General features: G+C 37.9%; 2 protein-coding genes across 5 annotated transcripts; one reads left to right on the top strand and one right to left on the bottom strand.

Annotated features, from left to right (window-relative positions):
* Window positions 1–229: 229 nt before the first annotated feature.
* Window positions 230–9,706, bottom strand: FAM217B (family with sequence similarity 217 member B). 4 transcript variants are annotated; one of them, XM_020981492.2, is made up of 5 exons: window positions 9,632–9,706; window positions 8,758–8,923; window positions 7,184–7,295; window positions 7,005–7,090; window positions 230–5,219 (listed from the first exon to the last, which is right to left on the bottom strand). In XM_020981492.2, exons 2-5 carry the CDS (start codon window positions 8,850–8,852, stop codon window positions 4,013–4,015), a joined length of 1,500 nt encoding a protein of 499 aa, XP_020837151.1. In that variant the 5' UTR covers window positions 8,853–8,923; window positions 9,632–9,706; the 3' UTR covers window positions 230–4,012. The 4 variants fall into 4 exon arrangements, with proteins under 4 accessions (XP_020837151.1, XP_020837149.1, XP_020837152.1 ...); XM_020981490.2 differs by having other exon boundaries at window positions 9,536–9,677; XM_020981493.2 differs by lacking the exon at window positions 9,632–9,706 and adding an exon at window positions 9,249–9,517.
* Window positions 9,707–9,787: 81 nt separating this feature from the next.
* PPP1R3D (protein phosphatase 1 regulatory subunit 3D) lies at window positions 9,788–14,618 on the top strand. Its single transcript, XM_020981496.2, has 2 exons — window positions 9,788–9,914; window positions 10,076–14,618. The coding sequence occupies exon 2, from the start codon at window positions 10,455–10,457 to the stop codon at window positions 11,355–11,357; it is 903 nt and encodes a 300-aa protein (XP_020837155.1). The 5' UTR covers window positions 9,788–9,914; window positions 10,076–10,454; the 3' UTR covers window positions 11,358–14,618.
* The last annotated feature ends 3,915 nt before the right edge of the window (window positions 14,619–18,533 follow it).

Genomic DNA, 18,533 nt, shown 5'->3' with positions numbered 1-18,533 from the left:
CTTTGTCAGGACAGTTGTCTGGGGTGGAGAGTGAGAGAAATACATAGTGAATTGTGACAACCAAAAGATCTCAAGATAATATTAATTTTTTTAAAAGAAACTCCATAAATTTAGAATTTGGAATGCCAAATAATTTCCTCAGATATTCTTTCACTTGACAGCTAGAAAGTAACATACTGAAGCAGGGAATGAAATACCATATAAAATAAACCAAAAAACCCACCTTGGATAAGCACGATTTTCTGTTTATTTAAAAGCAGAGGCCCAGGGAGCCACATATACTGTTTATTTTATCCAGTCTCATTAGCAAAGGCAAGCATACAACAGTTATAACAACAAATAATCCAAGCATGCTGAATGTTTTCATGCTGTTGGATAGTGCCCTGCACAACTGTTCCTTAATAAGAAGCATTGCTTCTCTGTTATTTTCTAGGAATGTACCTTTAATAGTTATACACATGCAACTTCAGAGTTAATATGTGCATAAGGAAAATTAAGACATTTATAAATAATAAACAAGGAAAATTAATATCCATGGAAATTCTTGTGTCTTTCTTGCAACTTAAAACAACAGGCTCAAGAATTATCATACATTTTCATCCTTCAAGCTATTATACAGCCACATCTTTCCACTGGCCATTATGTTGCCAATGTCACAGTTGCTCCATTATATGTCATTCTCAATTTGTTTTTGGAGCTCCTAACCCTCCGGATGACAGTTTCATGACAGATATTGGGTAGCTTTCTAGGGATAGTGCAATCATCTTATTGTACAAGTCTGCTTAAGCCTGTTACCTTCATATTCAGAATTTAATCTCTTAGAAACTTCTTGAAATGTCTTAAAAGACAATTAAATAGTTTCTTCAACCTAAAATCTCAGCTGTTATCACAAGTACTACTGTACTGTACTGAGCTGTTAGCCACTGGCTTTTTTTTTTAGGTTTAAGTTTAATTCGACAATAAAGAGAATGCTTCCAAACAAACAAATAAATAAATGCTAGCTGATTATTGGTATCCTTTGTAACTTACTCCTGTGCTATTACAGTTTTCATTAAACTAAGCTTGTTGTTCATGTTGGGCAGCAATTTGGACAGTCTAAATGACATCAGGACAAGTCCTACAATTGCAGAAACCATTTCCTGAAAATGTGTTATTTCTTGAAGTACACTAGAAGAAACAGATCCAGGGCACTGGCCAGTATTCTGATAAACTATTAGAAATTAACTACTGTACTTCCCAAGCATGTTCATATACATAATGGGAAGGAGCTTAACTCACCTGGGGGATCTGACAATATGATTCATGTGTCAAGAGTAAACATCTATAACTTGTCCCATCATAAATCAGCGAATTGGCATTTTACCTGTTGGGACAATTCTATTATCAGCCTTGGGGAGAAAAAAGAAAAAGGCTATTCACTAGGGGATCTCAGCATATCAAAATGTTACGGAAAAATCAAAGCAATCTGGCCGGGGTGGGAGGAGAGGGGGAGAAGAGAGCGAAACATAAAGGTAGGTAAAACCTATCCCTTTTCCAAGCTCAAAAATGCTGTTGGGTATATTAATATTCTCCTCCCCCCTCTCCATTATGTATTTCTTTTTTGAAAAGCAGTAGTTCTCAATTAAGTAAGCTGGAAATAGATGTGTTTACAGAAACAGGTTTTAGGTCATTGAGAGAGAGCAGATCAAGTGCATAAAATGAGTGAAGATAAGGTAAGAATATGCATTCAAACTAATCCAGGCTCTCAAAACTACCACCCAAGTTCTTCACTAGTGGGAAAAGTGGCAACTCAATTTTAGTCATTTAGTTTCACTGCAAGCAGCCTCTATCATAGCATGCTTGCTGAGATTTTATAGTTATGACACCACACAGTAAAGTACCACATGCCTCCAGCAAAGAACATAAAGTAACACTTCAAAAACTGAGTAAAAAATGATGACAGGTTATAGTCCTATAAAAGTTGTAGCTTAATATACAGAAAACTGTTTTTAGGCTACTGTACTGTACATAGATGGGGCACATCTATGAGCAGCAATGCCAGAGAAGGATGCATGGCATAAAGCTGCACATTTGCATACAGAACCCTACATGTGAACAGCATTAAAGGCAGGCAATTCATGCACTACATTTTCCATGTATCGTGCATATGCTAGTGCAAAAGCTACCACAGTATGTTTGGGGTTTATGAATGTTAGAAGTAGGACTTAGTATGTGTACATTATTTTTTTCTTTTTTGGACAAAATAGATACAGGAATTATTAGATGAAAAGGAAGAGCTTCTGTAACCAGTTGATAAGAAGAATAAAGATTTTAAGAAGAACCTGAGAAAATATTTGAATTAAGAAAAATGTATCCTCAAAATAAATTTTTAGGATAGCAAATCATATTCTTAAAGTAATCTTAAAATTTAATATTGGCACATTATTTTTGTTATAAATACATGTGGTCCTTAGAAATTTCCATTTGTCATTTATACAACTATTTAAATGACATTTAACCTACAGGAAAGGTTCAGAAAGCATGAAAAGGAAGTCTTTGTATTTGGTTTTCACATTGCAAGTTTCCAATCAACTTTTATCATAACTTTGACAGATAAAAGATTAAAAAGGAGAAAAATATGATTAAATAGACCAACCACTTAAATGACTGAAATAAAGTCATAAAAGTGCACCATTTTTCAAGAAGTAAACAACTAAGAATTTTGAAGCACATGAAAGTTAACAATAAGCTGAATAACCAACTAGAAGTCAAATACATGTTATTAATCACAATTCACACAAGGATAGGCAGAACAAGCTAGGTGCCCTATGGGAAGAGCTGAAGATGTCAGGAGTAGGCTTCTGCATTGCCTACTTCCCCTAGCCCACCCACTTCTTCAGCTGTCCTCCCATATCTTTTCCCCCCAAAATATAATTGTGCTTTTGCAATCCAAATAGGAGAGTGCTGTGCTTGTTTCAGTAAATTATGTTGAAGAAGTTCTGCAAGATCCAGCTGTCAGACATGTAACTTAATTTCTGCCACATTCAATGTAGTTCCATGTTGATTTATGGAACTACTGGCACAGCAATTTTAAATTCTAGAAGTATTTTCCTCATGATGTCTCCCTTCAGAGACAATCTGACTTCCCAGAAATTTCTGGCATACCAAATGTTTCATCCCAACCCTCTACTAAAGTGAAATCATATTCAAACAATTTTTAGCTAGGAAAAAAAAGTTCTGTGAAATATATACATTTAGAAACTGGGTTTATTTTAAACCAAGTTTTAAAGTTCTCAAAAAAAGATCTTTCCAACAGTCCTCATTTTAACATACTGGCTTCCCATGTTGGACTGTTAAAAGTATTAAAACACCAGAATCCAAGACTTTTAAGAGAAAGCAATTTAGTGATAAATGACTTAGCTCAAAATAGAAACTCCATATTCCATAACCCTGAGGACAAACTGAAGCGCTCTCTTAGAGCATGAAATGAAGCTGACCCTATTGCTTATATGGCTAATGCAAAGGCAAGTCACAGAGAATGAATGCAAAAAAAAGTCTTCACTATTTAACTTCTATAATCCAACACCATTTTAAATAGTGTATTACTTATGTGCAAGGGAAATCAGGAGAGAGAATGACACTCTATCCATTCTGCATAGTTAAATCTGGGCTAGCTGGCTATTCCAGAAACTTAGTTGGCTCTTTCCAGGAAAAAAGAATTCATTCTTGCTCATTCAATATGGCACTTACCATATCTGCTCAAGCAAGAGAGTTTATTTTTCCCTAAATGGTTCTCATTATCAGCCTAAGATTACTAATATAGAAAAAGGTTCATTAAAAGACACTTCTGAGATGACACTCTTGGCATAGGAGGAAAAAAATACAAGCCACTGAAATGTCAAGTAAACATAAATTTCCTACAGATATTCCCACTTGATAAGACTTAAGTCACAGTCTTGTTCATCAGAAGGCATTTAATATGTAGCTTTCTGAATGACCTTTATAATTTAGTTGTTATCTATTTAAAATAAAATTACTTGAACATATAGGAGGCTTGCTTCCCTCCATTAGTTTTGAGTTCTCTCCCTGCTGTGGCTTTATTGGTAGGTCCATAGTTATTTGCATTTCCATTCCTCTTAGGATTTGGACGTATGGGTCCTTTAAGGGGCTTAAGATGATCAACTGAGGAAAGAAGCATCTGTGGCTGTTTGGGAATTCTAATGTTACCACTAGCCTGAATCTTAGAACTACTGTCACTGCATGGCAATTCCAGAAGTTGCTGCTTTGCACCTTCATTTGGTTTCTTCTTCTTTTCCTTCATTCTCATTTCATAGTTTTGCTTCTGGGGACATGACCTGCTACTAATTGCATCAATAGTTTTGGGAGAACTCTGGAATACATAATATGATGGGTGGGCTTCTTCACAATGAACTTCTCTCTTTCGAAGATGAACTGCCTGGCCAGAGGGAAACTTTGTAAGCCCTTCAGGATGCATTGGCATCCTATTAGATAAAGTATTTGGAAACAGCCTGCTTTTTCCAGGGCTCTTTGCTGTCCATAAGGTAACAGGAGCAGTCTGAGGCCTTGCTTTGACTAGCTTTATTTTTTCATTTTGTACCGTTTGCATTTGTAGCCACTCTAGTTGAACAAGTCTATCTATATACTTCCCAAGAGGCTCTATGGTATGAGGGAAGAGTTCATTTTTGTACTCTGTGCTTGCTGATGAAGCCATATTATTTAAATCCCAGGAGTTAAAAGGGGGTGGAAGGAAGTCAGGATAGTAATATTCAGCTTGCTCAGAGCCTTGATCAGTGTGAAGATCAAAACAAACTGGATCAATTTCTTCAGCTCTAAGGTTAAGTTCTGGTGGTGTAAAAGGAGAAGGTGGAATAGGAATTCTTTCAGAATCAGAAAGATCACTTGCACTGTCCTCATCAGCATCTTCTTTAATAATACTCAATGACTGAAAATCAAGAAATAATTTACCCATGGAAGGCTCTGGAAATCTGGAACCAAATGGAGCAGCTTCAGCAACAGATCCTGGAACATTTCTTTTAGGGTCTCCTTCCAAATAACTACTTGCTTTAAGTTCATCCTCAGTCCTTCGGGAGATATCTATAATACTGCTTTTCAACTGGGAAGGAATGAGGGGTAATTGAGATTTACTCGGCTTTTTTTCAAAGGGATCCTTCTTCTTTGAACCCTTTGCTCTATTCAGAGGTGGGCCAACATTCATACTGCTGTGGAAAAGAAAGCAGCCATCATTCTTAGAATACATCATACAAAGACAAAAACTCATCTGGCTGTTATTAGAAATCAAACAAAATAGGAACCCTTTAGTTTTACTTTTCAATCATTATACAGTATTAGAAAATGTAAGGGCCCCCTAAACTTCTTTGCAGAAGGCTAGAGTGACCCAGAATAATTAAATTTTCCACGTACTGATGGAGGACATTTAGTTACAATCATGTCTTTTTTATGTAAAAGAAGTATTCTCCCCAAAAAGAAGTACCCAAAGTGAGTATATTAATTCAATTTCCCTTCAACTATTAAACTTTTAAGATGATGTTTGGATGGGGAGAGGGAGGAGACCTGCTTCAATTACTGCATTTCCCTAAATGTCTTCATTATTAGTTTTAGAGAAATTTTGTGTGCTTTATAACCATTAGAAAAAATTGCTGTCAAAACCCTAAGTCTGTGGTGTTTGTGATAAACAGTGCTTAATAACATTAACAAGTAAAATCCACAGCTTTAGTTTGCATGCCCATCTCTAATTTAAATGTAAATAATATGCAAAGTGCATGTCTCACAGAACTTAATCATCAATGAAAGCTGTGGTGATTGTAAGCTACTAAAAATTCTTTATATTTAAAATGCAGGAAAAACACAAATCACCTAAACCCCTATTAAGATATATTTTCAGAGAATGCTTTCAATTTAGAGATATGTTCAAAAAATTGTGATTAACTGAATGGAAAATCAGTGTCTCACAAGAAGCAGCCAAACTGCTAGAGAATGGAAAGAATAAGGACAGTAGTACACTCCAAAAGTTTAATGAATAAAATGGATTTAATGAATAGTACAAGCACTATTAGAAACATCACATCAAACTCATTCTTATTACTTTTTTTTTGGTTTATTTGTCCACAGGAGTATAAGTTACAGGAAAAGAACTTTCTTTGGGATTACACATCAAAATTTGTACAAGGGTTAATTCTTAAGTATCTGGGATCTTACTCACATAATGAGAATGCTGGTGGTTCAAAAAGCATAAAAAGAATGGCTTGCAATTTAATTTTTGGTAATTACAGAAAAATGGGGAATATATGGCAAGCACGATGCCCAGGAGCCTTTATAGGCAAGGACTATCATTTTGTAATCTACAATACTCTTGATTCATAAAAAATGTAACTTGTTTCAAAAATAAATCTATAATTATAATGATCATAGGATCATAGATTTAGAACTAGAAGGGACCTCAGAGGTCATTTTGTCCAAAACTTACCTAAATAAGAATTCTCTCTACAATATACCTGAAATGGGCCTTTTCCCAAAATTCTCCCCTCTTTCCTTCTCTTTTCTCTTTGCTCTCTTACTCTTCGAGTTATCTTGCATTTACACATCTGTGTAAATATTATTTCCCTTAAGTAAAATAAAGTCTCTCTGTTCCTCAAGGAAGGAACTGATTCATTTTGTCTTTGTCCAGCATGGTGCCTTACATATAAGCTCTTAATAAGCGAATGTTAAATTGTTAAAATTAAAGAAAATAAGAGTGATTAAGTAATTTGCTTTAAGTCAAAGTCATACAAGATAATCTGCAAAAGGCTTCAGAATATGTACATTAGCATGTCTATGAGTGTGGTACAGTAGAAAAGACATAGAATTTGGAGTCAAGACCTCTGGGTTCTGGTCCTGTGACCTAGGATTCTGCTAGCACAGGTGCATAGAAAAAAAATTTGCTTTATTTTTACCAAATATTAGGAACCAATTTGTGAAGTAATGAAATTATACAAAAAACACTTTACCTGTGTTTCTGAGAAGACTCATTCATCCTATTCCCTTTCTTGTAAAAACTCCGTGACTGAACATCATCTAGGTAGCTGTGAGATGTCTGTGAAATAGGAATATGTAGTAGGAATCATTGTGAAAGTGTAAAAACTGATCATGAAATCTGAGCAAGTTCTTTCTACAAACATTGCATAACCTTTTCTGTAGTGCTGGAGATATTCTTACTCAATCTGCTCGAAGATGGTGTCAGCTGAGGAAATGGTTTCTTTATTCCTCTTATATTTGGGAGGGATGTTCCACTGTTGGAACTAGAAATAACAGAACACTTCTTTTAAGCTATTATTCATAATATTTCTTGCAAATGAACCTAACATCAGTATTGGGTTGTTTAAAAGCAAATAAGATTTTAAAAGCAAAAATAAAACCTCAATACAAAACTGTTAGGAGTGAAAAATAGTTGCTTTAATATTTCTCATATTCTTCAGAGATCAGGTAGAAATGTACAAACTCTTTTTTTGTACCCACAATCATGTCTACAAGATACAAGATCATGATGCTATAATTGCTCTAAATGATATCTCTACAGCATATATTCTTTTGGTGATAGTAAAATGGGGTAATAATGACTTACAGTGTGGTAACTAACTGTTACAGACCACTGTATCTGGAAGGACCCAGATACATTTCACTTTGTTCCAACTTGACTTTGCTCCTCCAAGGCTACCCCTACATTCCCTCCCTTTCCCCCACCCCCATTCCAATTCCAGCTCTGGAACAAACAAATAATCTGCCACTTTTCTTGGAAGAGTTATGCCAGTCTACTCCCCTATGGCCCCACTCACCTCAACTTTGGAGACCAAAATGCCTCAACCTGGCCACTATTCTCTTAATCAATGTCAATTCCCTCAAACAATTAGAGTGTAAGCTCTGATCCTAGAGAACAAGGATGGCCTTTGCTCTTGTATTCATGTGCTCAGCACTTAACACAGTGACAAACTAAGGACAAACAACAACAATTGAACACAGTGCTTAACATAGTGGAAGCACATAATCTCATTCATTCACATATTCCTACATGAAAAGTAAAGTGAAAGTTGTTTTTTATCCTCCACTACAGATACAGTGATGCTTTTAAAATTATCTCGGCCAAAAGAAACCTAGGGCCTTAAAGTAATGGCTGGTTGACTATACAAAACCAAAGGAAAGCTCCTTAAATTTAATCAATGAAAATTTCCTTAAGTAGTATTCGAATTAAAAGGGAAAACATACTCTTCTTTCATGAAAGAAAAAGGTCTCTAGAAAAGACAAATGGAAATTTACATAAAGATCACATCATTTCTTTAATGAAAGCATCTTAAAATTTCTCATTTAATTAGCGGCCGATTTGTGCTTGGGACACAAATAATCTATGACTGTATTATATGTAAATCAATTAATTAAAATTAAATCTCATTATGAAACCCTGGGGCCACAAAAGTCACCAGTGGGTCGTGTGATATTTCTTAAGTCAAGAAGTATCCATTAAAATAGCTTCATCAGTGTGGGGCTAGTTTCTTACTAATATATCTTATCCAAATAGTTTCTTTCCTCAAAATGTATACATAAACATACACAATTACATATATACACACACGCACACATACATAGACATAAATTGTAGGTATGCATATATGAATATAATTCACTTAATGCTCCAATAAATCACAATCACTTTACTAAGAATGAAAAATATTTACTAACATAAAGAAAGAAAAAAATAGGTTTCCTTACGTTACCATTCTTTGGCGTGTTTCATAAGTCTGGTTTTCCTTTTTCTGTGTCCCTCTGGGGAGTAATAAGGGGCAATCTTTCATGCCTGGTCCCATAACTGCTCCCAATAGAGTACGTTTGCACCTTTTTCATATCACCTTTCGCTGTAAAGCCAAAGGCTCCAGCTCTTTGCACATTTTAAATAAGAAGGTGAAATAAGAAAAATGTCATCAGATCTTAAAGACGCAGTAAACAAACATGCACCCTTCTCTCTCACGTGGGTTTAAAAACCACCCAACTAATTCTACTTGCTAAATTGCTTCCCATGCTCCACTGCTTGATTAAGGTCAGTTGCATTATTCATCACACAATATTAGTTAAACCTTGTCTTCCTGTCACCAGCTAGTGAATGACAGAAAAATAGACACACAGCAGTGCCCCCTCCCCCGGCAATTCGTCAGTCATTTAGGCCAGCAAAGCATTATGGGTGATGTGCAGAAATGACGCTTCACCTTACGCAGGGCTGCTCCAGCAGTCAGGTAGAAATGGTTTATTCTTCAGGGCTGTAGTTAATATGGCCAATGGGACCATTATGGCGAAACTCGTTCCTAGAATAAGCTTCCGCCACCAAATGAAATAATTCCCCAAGGGTTTACTAGCTTAAAAAAAAATCCAGGTATCTGCCGCAGAAATTCAATCATCTTTTTAGCTTTTACTTGTACAAATATCATATACGCACATATAGGCATACATACATATATATATATATATTTGCAAGTTAAATGTGTATGTATATTACCTACTGAATATTTACACCGTCCTGTCAAACTGACAAATTGATATAGAGCTTCCTTTTCGCAAGCATAGAAATACGTGACTAAGCAGCCAGACTTACTTCCCCTTCTAGCTATCTGCCTCCTTCCCGGCAGCTTGCTACCGCAACTGCTGCCGCTGAGCTAGGCTGCAGCTGAAGCAAATCGAAATTAAAAAAAAAAAAGAAAGAAAAGAAAAAGAAAAAACTGGGGGGGAGGTACCACTGCGACACGCTGCGGAGGGAGTGGCTGAAGAGGCTTGTCAGAAGCCTTGAAGGAAGGAAGAGAAAAAATTCCGGGAGTGGTTGACAAGACAACCTTTTAGTTTTTTGACCCAATTTGAGGCTGGTGGAATTGGGGATTCCGGTAAGCGAGTTTGGCGTCACGGAAGGGGTGGGGCAGGGGCTCGGCTCCTAGGGAGCACCTTCTCAAATCGCAACTGTATATGCTGTACAGCTGATGTGGGGTTGGTGGGTGGGACAGGGGAATTTACCCTTCCCGTAACCTTTTTTTTCTTCCTCCTTCAGTTTAGGAGTAGGTGGAAGACCCTACTCCAGCTCCCAAATTACCCCCCTTCCCGAACCCCTGTGGCGGCTCCTACAAGTTACTGATGCTGAAGGGGGAAGTAATAGCATTCCCTTTTGAAATATCTTTTTAATTCCAACAAACGGAAAAGGATTCGGGCGCTTGTGGCAGCGGGAGATAGAAGGGAGTCCCCAGTGGCTTCAGCTATAAGCTCCTTTGTGCAACGGTATCGTGACAGCTCTGGTTATTGCAGGAGCTTGGATAAAGGTTCTGCCAGACGTGCTGGAAACTGCCTGAGACTGGAGAGAGGGAGGGAAGGAGAAAAGGAGAGAAGCTTGGACTCTAGGTCTCTCATCTCAATCTCTCCAACAACTCCTGGACATGTCTAAAGGGCCAGGTTCCCTTGTCCTGGCCCCCTCCCCTTGTTTGCGTCAGTCCGTACCCCGGACTGCTCTGAGGAGCCTCAGCAGCCTTACCGACTTGGACCGGGGCATGTCCCAGGCGCGGAGGCCAAGCAACCCCTTCTCGGCTCCAGGGCCCCAGGCCCACCAACAGCAGCTGGGTTCCTCCAGCTGCGACCCTTGTTTGAGGCCCATTATTCACCGCCGGGCCCGATCGCTCCCCAGCTCCCCCGAGCGCAGGAAGAAGGCGTCGGGGAATGCGGGGGCCCAGTGCAGGCCCGGCTGCAGTCGACAGCATCGGGTGCGATTTGCAGACGCTTTGGGTCTGGAGCTGACCCAGGTGAAGGTTTTCAACGTCGGGGAAGACCCGTCGGTTCCACTGCATGTCCTCTCAAGGCTGTCCATCAACTCCGACCTCTGCTGCAGTAGCCAGGACTTGGAGTTCACCATCCAGTGCCTGGTTCCGGACTTCCCGCAGCCAGCGGATCGCAACGACTTCTCTATCCGGCTTCAAGGCCAGCGGGTCTGCCTGGAGCGAGTCACCAGCTCAGACTTGGGCTTAAGCGGCACCATCCGGGTGCTTAACGTGGCCTTTGAGAAGCAGGTGACTGTACGCTACACCTACAACTGCTGGCGGACCCAGCAGGAAGCAGGAGCCCGCTGGCGCAGCAGTGATGGGGATTCAGATGTGTTCACTTTCTGCTTCCCTATACCCCCCTACCTTCTGGGGCTTAGTTCTGTGGTTCAGTTTGCAATTAGATACCGAGTCGGGGGGAATGAGTACTGGGACAACAATGAAGGTCAAAACTACAGTCTCAGGTGCCAGACCCATCCTCTCAAAATGCCACAGGAATGTGAGGAGAGCTGGATCCACTTTATTTGAGTTAGGGTCAAGGCGAATTTATTTTTTTTTTGTGGGGGGAAGGATGAAGTTTACTTTCAGGAAGAGTTCCATAGGGGTTATTTAAAACCTTTGAAGTTTTTGTCATCCCTGTGAACATCTTGGAACATTTCTAACACATTATTCTGCATAAGTCAGTACTTAACAGGGCCCATTTTATATGGGAGCCATACTAGCTGAAATTACAAGGAAATGTTAAAATAAGAATGAAGAAAGGGCCATAATAACGTTTGTCCCTTTCTTTTGGACTTCATGGCATATTCATCTAAAATCTAAACCATTTAGCTAATGGAATGGAGCTGCATTGTCTGCAAGGCCTACTTTCAGCAGAGTTTCTTTTATTCTAAAGCTAGAAACAAACTTGTTCTAGTAAAGTTTTAAAGCATGTGTATGTGCTCTAACAAATTAATTTTTTAGTTTGGGAGACCGGGTCCTACTGTGTAATGTGGTATTTATGAATGTTTGTACTAGTCTGGCAAGCACTGCCTGTGGAGATTAGGTTTTGCTAAGTATTTTTGGAAAGGTCATTTCTCTCCTAGATTTGTAGGAAGGACTCTGATTTGTGCATGTGACCTAAATGTGTCCATAGAGCTTAGGCTTTGTTAGCATTTGTGATCTTGGTATGTTTTCCTGTAGACAAATGCCTTCCCAAGAATAGGGACATTTACCATTTTAATAAGCTTAAAAAGAATGAGTAGTGTTGGTTGTGTTGTGCCAGCTGTAAACAGAATGTACCACTTTCTAAGTATGAACATTATGATACCTCATGGTATTCTGGATGTGTCTCCAATCAAATATGAGATCATGTTTATTTGTCAATCCATGGTTTACATCTCTGTAAGAGTAGAGTACTATTAATAGTACAGAAATGTAAACTGAATCACATAATCATTTGTGCGTTGTGGTTTCCCTATCCATGCGGGGCTATATTGTACATGGGCAAGAGCCAAAGGTAGAACAGATTTAAAACATAATCACTTCTGCCAAAATACTAATGTTCTTGCAGTTGGCTTTCCTACCTAAAATATTTCCATTATAAAAGCCTAATAATTATTTGTCTGCATTAATATGTGTGTTTTATTGCATTATTCTATTTAGATTTGAAACTACTTGAACATTTTAAGAAATCTTGCCTTAAATTACTGTTTAGTTGTCCCTAAATCCAGAATACAGTTTCAGGTGAAAGAGGCTTTTACTATTTCATTTATGGAGTTTAAATTATTTCTTATGTTTGTTCAAATATCAAGATATTAGTCATCTTTCAGAGTGAAGATGTCACATAAAAGTACAAGACATTCATCAACAGCAAAAAGAGTGGTGATAATAAATCCACAGATGTTTGTACTTTTTTTTTTGTAAGGCATTTGGGGTTCAGTGACTTGCCCACAGTCACACAGCTAGTAAGTGTTGTGTCTGAAGGTGCATTTGAACTCAGGTTCTCCTGACTCCAGGGCCAGTGCGCTATCCACTGTGCTACCTAGCTACCCCAATGTTTGTACTTTTTAAAAACTGTTTAAACTGTGTGTCTGACAGTATCAGACACCTGTAAATTTTAGCTGTGATCTCTTGTGCCTTCAGAAAATAAAGAATTCTAAATTCCAAGTAATTTTTTTAGTTTTCTCTAAATTTGTAATTTTAAAAAATGTCTAATATATCTCCTTCTCTCCAACCCGAGGATTGTATGGATAGGACAGTATTTACTAAAACCATACCACAATTATATAAGAATTCATTAGTACAATAATGACTTCTTATGGTGCTGAGTGGTATCTCAAACAGCTAGCATAGCAGATTAGGTGTCAACAAATTCACTGTGATGTAAGCTTTTGAATATCAGTTGGGATTTGTTAAATCAGTAATTTCAAAGTTGTTTTTGCATTTTAATCTACTTTGTTTTGCTTATAACTTGTGTTTAAGAATCCAGGAGAACAGCAAGCACTGTATCTGTAACCTCTTGATCTTAGATCCCCCATTCTCTGTATGGAAATTGAGCCATAACTGGTTCTTAAAAATTGTGCCCTACATTGTCATGCAAGAGAGAGACAGGCCCAGTTGCATTTCCTGTTTTACTGCCAAGCTAAGCCAAAGGCCTTTGTAGTCCTGGCTTCTGTGCACTTATCCCCTGCCAGATGGGGGAGCACAAGACAATGGTTGGGTGTTTTTTGTATTATATCAGCGATTGGCTGCTAAATTTTTTGGAGTGTAGCTAAAGGACCACAGAAAATATGTAAAATTCACCCTGTCACGAAGTGTTCTATGTATGGAAAAATAGAAAATATCTTAATATATCTTACTTGAATAGTGCATCTTCAGGGTTTGATGAGATAAGCTCAAGATACCTTTAAAATAATTAAGATTTTGAAATTTTAGAAGATGGAGTCCATGAACAATTAAAAGACCAAATATGACTAACTAATCAATGGGGAAGCTATGGAACATCTAAAGCTCTTTTTAGAACATAAATCCATATTAAACATCAACTGTGTTGTTTAAGTATATTGGATTGTATAATTAGTGGGTTTTCTCCTTGATCATTTTTAATGCGATCATTGGTGGTTTTTTTTTAATTTTTGCACCCATTTTTCCACTTATTAAAAATTTTAATATATGCACATATTGGTGGTTATTTCTAGCACTATTGGGTGTTTTTTCCTTGCCACCTTCATATAACTTTGGTTTAAATTATTTCACACACAAGTTTTTCTCTCTTAAAATGCTTAACTCTATTTTAGCAAAAATGTGTTGGTTTTATCCTAAAATTTCAATGGCCTCCATATAAATAGTAGTGTAATCTAGTGTAAAGGAGGAATTTTTGTGTATTGGAGTGATAATGCTAAATTTTCAAAAGAACATTAAGCACTAAAGCCTATTCGTATATCTTGTATTATTTGATAAAGCATAGATGATCGTCATGGATTCAGAAAAAAGAACATATTTGCATTTACCTTTATAAAATTACAAAATAGTCACAAATAAGAGTTCAAGTATCATTTTGTCTTAGTTCTGACTTGGGAAGCTTTTTAAAATTACATCATTATCAGAAGGTGTGGAATTAATTTTGAAACTAGTGTTTCATTGTTTCAAAATTCATTACATAGCACATCCCTCAATTTTACTGCAAATGAAAATGTATTTAAATTGTAATAGTTAATTAAATTACTTTCAGATGTATAATGTTTGGTATAAAGTGGCCCAGGAAACTTTATTATGTATTAAAATGAAATTCTTTTGGCACTTACAATATGTAGTTGTCAATTTTCCATAATTTTTTCTAAGACTAGACTCCATTCATGCCTCTTGACTACCTCTAAGTCAGATTCTCTTTCTGCTACCTCGTTCTACATGTCCAATGTTACATTGTGGAAAAAAACCAAACTATTTTCATGTCTCAGTGGATAATCTATAGTGACAGTAAATCTAGTTACAACTCATTTTTTACGACAACCAGTCCATCACAACAAAAACTCCCTGGCCCCAAAAAGCGTGCTATCGGAAGAATTGAGCTCGCTCATTTCTTTTGGCCAGCCATTATTTAAAAAGGAAAAAAAAAGTTTACAGATACTAGGTAACTTTAGGTTAAGATAAATTGAGTTTGTTTTCAGACTTATTTATAGACTTTTGAAATAAATACCTACACTACTCCATTTTCAGGCTTTCAAAACTAGTTCTTTGTCCTAAACACTGTCTATTTTCCCAAGTACTTTTAAAAGCACAACTTGTCCTTTTAAGTAATTCCTTATTAAAAAGAAATTCAGTTCAAGGTTTCAATTTATAAAAATTTATTAAGTTCTGTTAAATTAAGAGCACTCTGCAAAGAACTAAAATAATTCGCTTCCAATGTATAGTATAGTTGGGGATAGTAAGTAAATATAGGATGTTCCAAAAGTCTTAATGCAGTTTTGTGAAAGCTTAAAACTAAAGGAGACACCCTGGATATAAATAGCTACTATACATGCATTCAAAAAGACAGGTGTTATGTGAGGAAAGTTATCTACTAGGGTCTCTGGGGAAGCTTTATGAAGGAGGTAGCATTTGAGCCTGACATTAAAAGCTGAATGAGATTTCTTTGTGCTAATGGGCAGGAGTGGCTAAGAGGATTCTATTTAAATCACTTGCTCATAGTCTTTTTTTGTTATGAACTCCTTTGGCAGTTCTATGGACTCTCAGAATAATGTTTTTAAATGCATAAAATAAAATATAAAAGATTACAAAAGAAACAAATCATATTGCAATACAATTATCAAAATATTTTTTAAAAGTTAATAGACTTCAGATTAAAAACCTTATAAAGGGAACTGCTTCTTAAAGGCAAGTTTGGCCTTTCTTTGAGATCTCATCCTTGCAATTATTTCTCTAGAAGTGTAAAGCTTTTGCTAAAGCATGGGATTTTGCAGCTGAGGATACAGGCCTAAATCAAGTGTCTTGACCAACTTCACACAAGTAGTAAGTTGCTGTAATTACTCTTCTCTACTACACTGTTAACTATTCTGTCAAACAAATTGTAATAATACAACTTTAAACTTGAGGAAGGCTGGGTTATAATGGGTTAAAAGTTAGAGAGAGGCAACTTTTTAAACCATCTGAACCTTACTGTACCTCATATTCAAGACAGCAAACTTCTTAGGCAGTAGTGACATCTACTGGCTCTTTAATATTTTCCCCTTTTGATATGTGAGGTTCTAGGGATGCTCCTGTGTTGATTGCCATGCTGATTACTTCAGGCCTCTGAACCCTGGAGGCTCTCCTCAGTAATCCATTGTCTCTCAAGAGTTCAGCCATGCTATACACAGTGGAAAAACCAAATGGATGAACAATCCCAATTTATCCAGGTTATAAATATAGTTCATTGAGTTAGTATATACATCTTAGATGCTGCAGATGGATGAGCTGGGCCTAGAGTTGAATAGGAGAGTGGTCTATGTCATTTAGAAATCTGCACAGTACTTTTCATTATCACAGACCTTAACCCCACAGAAAGCCATCATTTTTAATGTCAGTATTCTCTTGGTGATTCTATGTGGTGGTAAATCATATGACATGACTAAATATTCACAGTAGCAGACAACTCGGGGAAAAATTAAAAGATTGGATAGAAATAATATGTAACATATTACTATGACTTTCCTGTGACTAAAAAATGTTTCAGGTGGGCATATTAATGTCTTGTTAGAAGAACTGTGATTGATCTAAATATTTTGGGAAGTGATTTTTAATTATTCAAGGAAAGTGACTAAAAATGTCTATACCCTTTGGCCCAGATTCCATGGTAAGATTGACAAAAATAAAGGCTATATTATACCAAAACATTTACAGCAGCATTTGTGTGTGTGTGTGTGTGTGTGTGTGTGTGTGTGTGTGTGTGTGTGTGTGAGAGAGAGAGAGAGAGAGAGAGAGAGAGAGAGAGAGAGAGAGAGAGAGAGAGAGAGAGAGAGAGAGAGCAATAGCAAAGCATTGGAAACAAAAGGAAATGGCTAAACAAACTGTGATACATTAATGTGATGGATTTTACTATCCTGGAAGAAGTGATGACGATGATGAATAGAGAGCAGCATGGGAAGACATGATGAACTGATACAAAGGGAAATAAGCAGAATCAATCAGGAAAACTACACAATGATTACAGCAATGGAAATGGAAATGGCCACAGTACAACTGGCACAGAATGCAGCAAAATTACAATGACCAAGTTGGCTTTAAGGAAGAGATATGAGAAGATACCTCTTCCTGTTTCTTTCCAGGGTGGAATGTGGTCTAGGATGTGGAACACTACATATAACTGCAGTTTTTCAACATGTTGGTTTCTCTTGCTGAACTATTTTTCTTCCTTTTCCCCCTTCTTTATTATCTTATTACTTATTTATATTATTTATGTTTATAAGCAATAGTTATATTTTGATCTTATTCCTAAGGGATCTAAGGGCTGATGACCTGGAAATGGTGGGAGGAGAAATATAGTGGGAGATGGAGGTGATGTAAAATCAAAATATATCAAAATTTATTTAAATAAATAAATCTTGATTTAAATAAACATCTCCTAAAATATATGGCATTTACAAAGCGGGTAAGTCATGTAACAAAGCTAGGGATAACAGCTTAACTCTCTAGGAATAACACCTAGGGACCACTGGAAAATTTCAGATTGTTTTGATTTCATCAATGTTTACTGACCATCCATATTATCCTTATAAGGTTTTAAATATTAAAGGATGGAAAAAGCATCACGAGTCAGGAAGCATCTCTCAGCAAACATACTAACAGATTGGACAACATTAATCACATGCAAAATTTACATGCAAGAATTTGCCATCCTTGACATTAAAGGTATAGCCTGAGCAACTACAACTTTCAAACTACACACTAATCACTATTTTGTTGCTATATTAGGAAATTGCACCATGTTCTACTGGCATCTGTGAAAGAACTGGAGCAAGGCCTCCAGCACAGAGGGGCAGAACATGTTGTAAGAAGGATTGTGGAAGGGCATGGACAAGAATGGCAGAGGATGAGAAGGCAAGGGGCAAAGGGAAGATCTGTCAGGATGGAATGCTCCTCACCCCAGTGATGGGGATCACTTATTAGAGGCATCTGAGACATTGTGTGGGATTAAGGGAGGATTATCTGGTCGCTCCCTTGCATCATCTTTTGTCCTTATGTGGTTTGGTCTGCAGTGTTCTGGATGTCGCATTTACTATGGTGGCATTAAGGGAAGGCCATAGTCTGTGGTTGGCTCGGTTTAATCTGCACAGAATCGCTGCAGATCAGGGCCTGACGGGGTCAGTCAGCGCCTCCTCTTCATGTCCCAGAGGAGGAAGCTGGACGCCTGCCTGCCCAGGCTCCCACAGAGCTTAGGGCCGAGGCCTCATTGGAACGGCCTAGAAGCTCTCCTGGGGCTTTGCCAGAGCGTTGCCCCAGGCCGGGCGGGCAGGTGGCGCCGCAGACGCCTCTCAGAGGCGGCAGAGAGCGCTAGCACGACGTGTTGCAGACAGGGCTGGCGGGCAAAGCCGCAGCGCCCGGGGCCCGCTCTGGGTGCCCAGGGGGCCTGGAAGCTCCGTGGGTAGTGAGACGTGCGTGGGTGCGGGGGCCTGGACCGCAGAGCGGGGAGGGGCAGAGGAGCTACCCACCCGGGAGGGGGTGGGTGGAGGGATGGAGCCGGGGCCG

This window comes from Phascolarctos cinereus, unplaced genomic scaffold (genome assembly GCF_003287225.1).
Source record: "Phascolarctos cinereus isolate Bilbo 61053 unplaced genomic scaffold, phaCin_HiC Scaffold_2;HRSCAF=192, whole genome shotgun sequence".
Lineage (NCBI taxonomy): Eukaryota > Metazoa > Chordata > Mammalia > Diprotodontia > Phascolarctidae > Phascolarctos > Phascolarctos cinereus.
This window is presented reverse-complemented; position numbering and strand designations above follow the sequence as displayed.

Bases quoted from the DNA above. Each gene is read 5' to 3' on its own strand.
- FAM217B (XM_020981492.2), bottom strand. From the start codon at position 8,852: ATGGGACCAGGCATGAAAGATTGCCCCTTATTACTCCCCAGAGGGACA. The intron at 7,091-7,183 runs GTTATGCAATGT...CCTATTTCACAG, and splicing joins TCTCCAGCACTACAGAAAAG to ACATCTCACAGCTACCTAGA. The intron at 5,220-7,004 runs GTAAAGTGTTTT...TCTTTTCCACAG, and splicing joins GAGTCTTCTCAGAAACACAG to CAGTATGAATGTTGGCCCAC.
- PPP1R3D (XM_020981496.2), top strand. From the start codon at position 10,455: ATGTCTAAAGGGCCAGGTTCCCTTGTCCTGGCCCCCTCCCCTTGTTTG.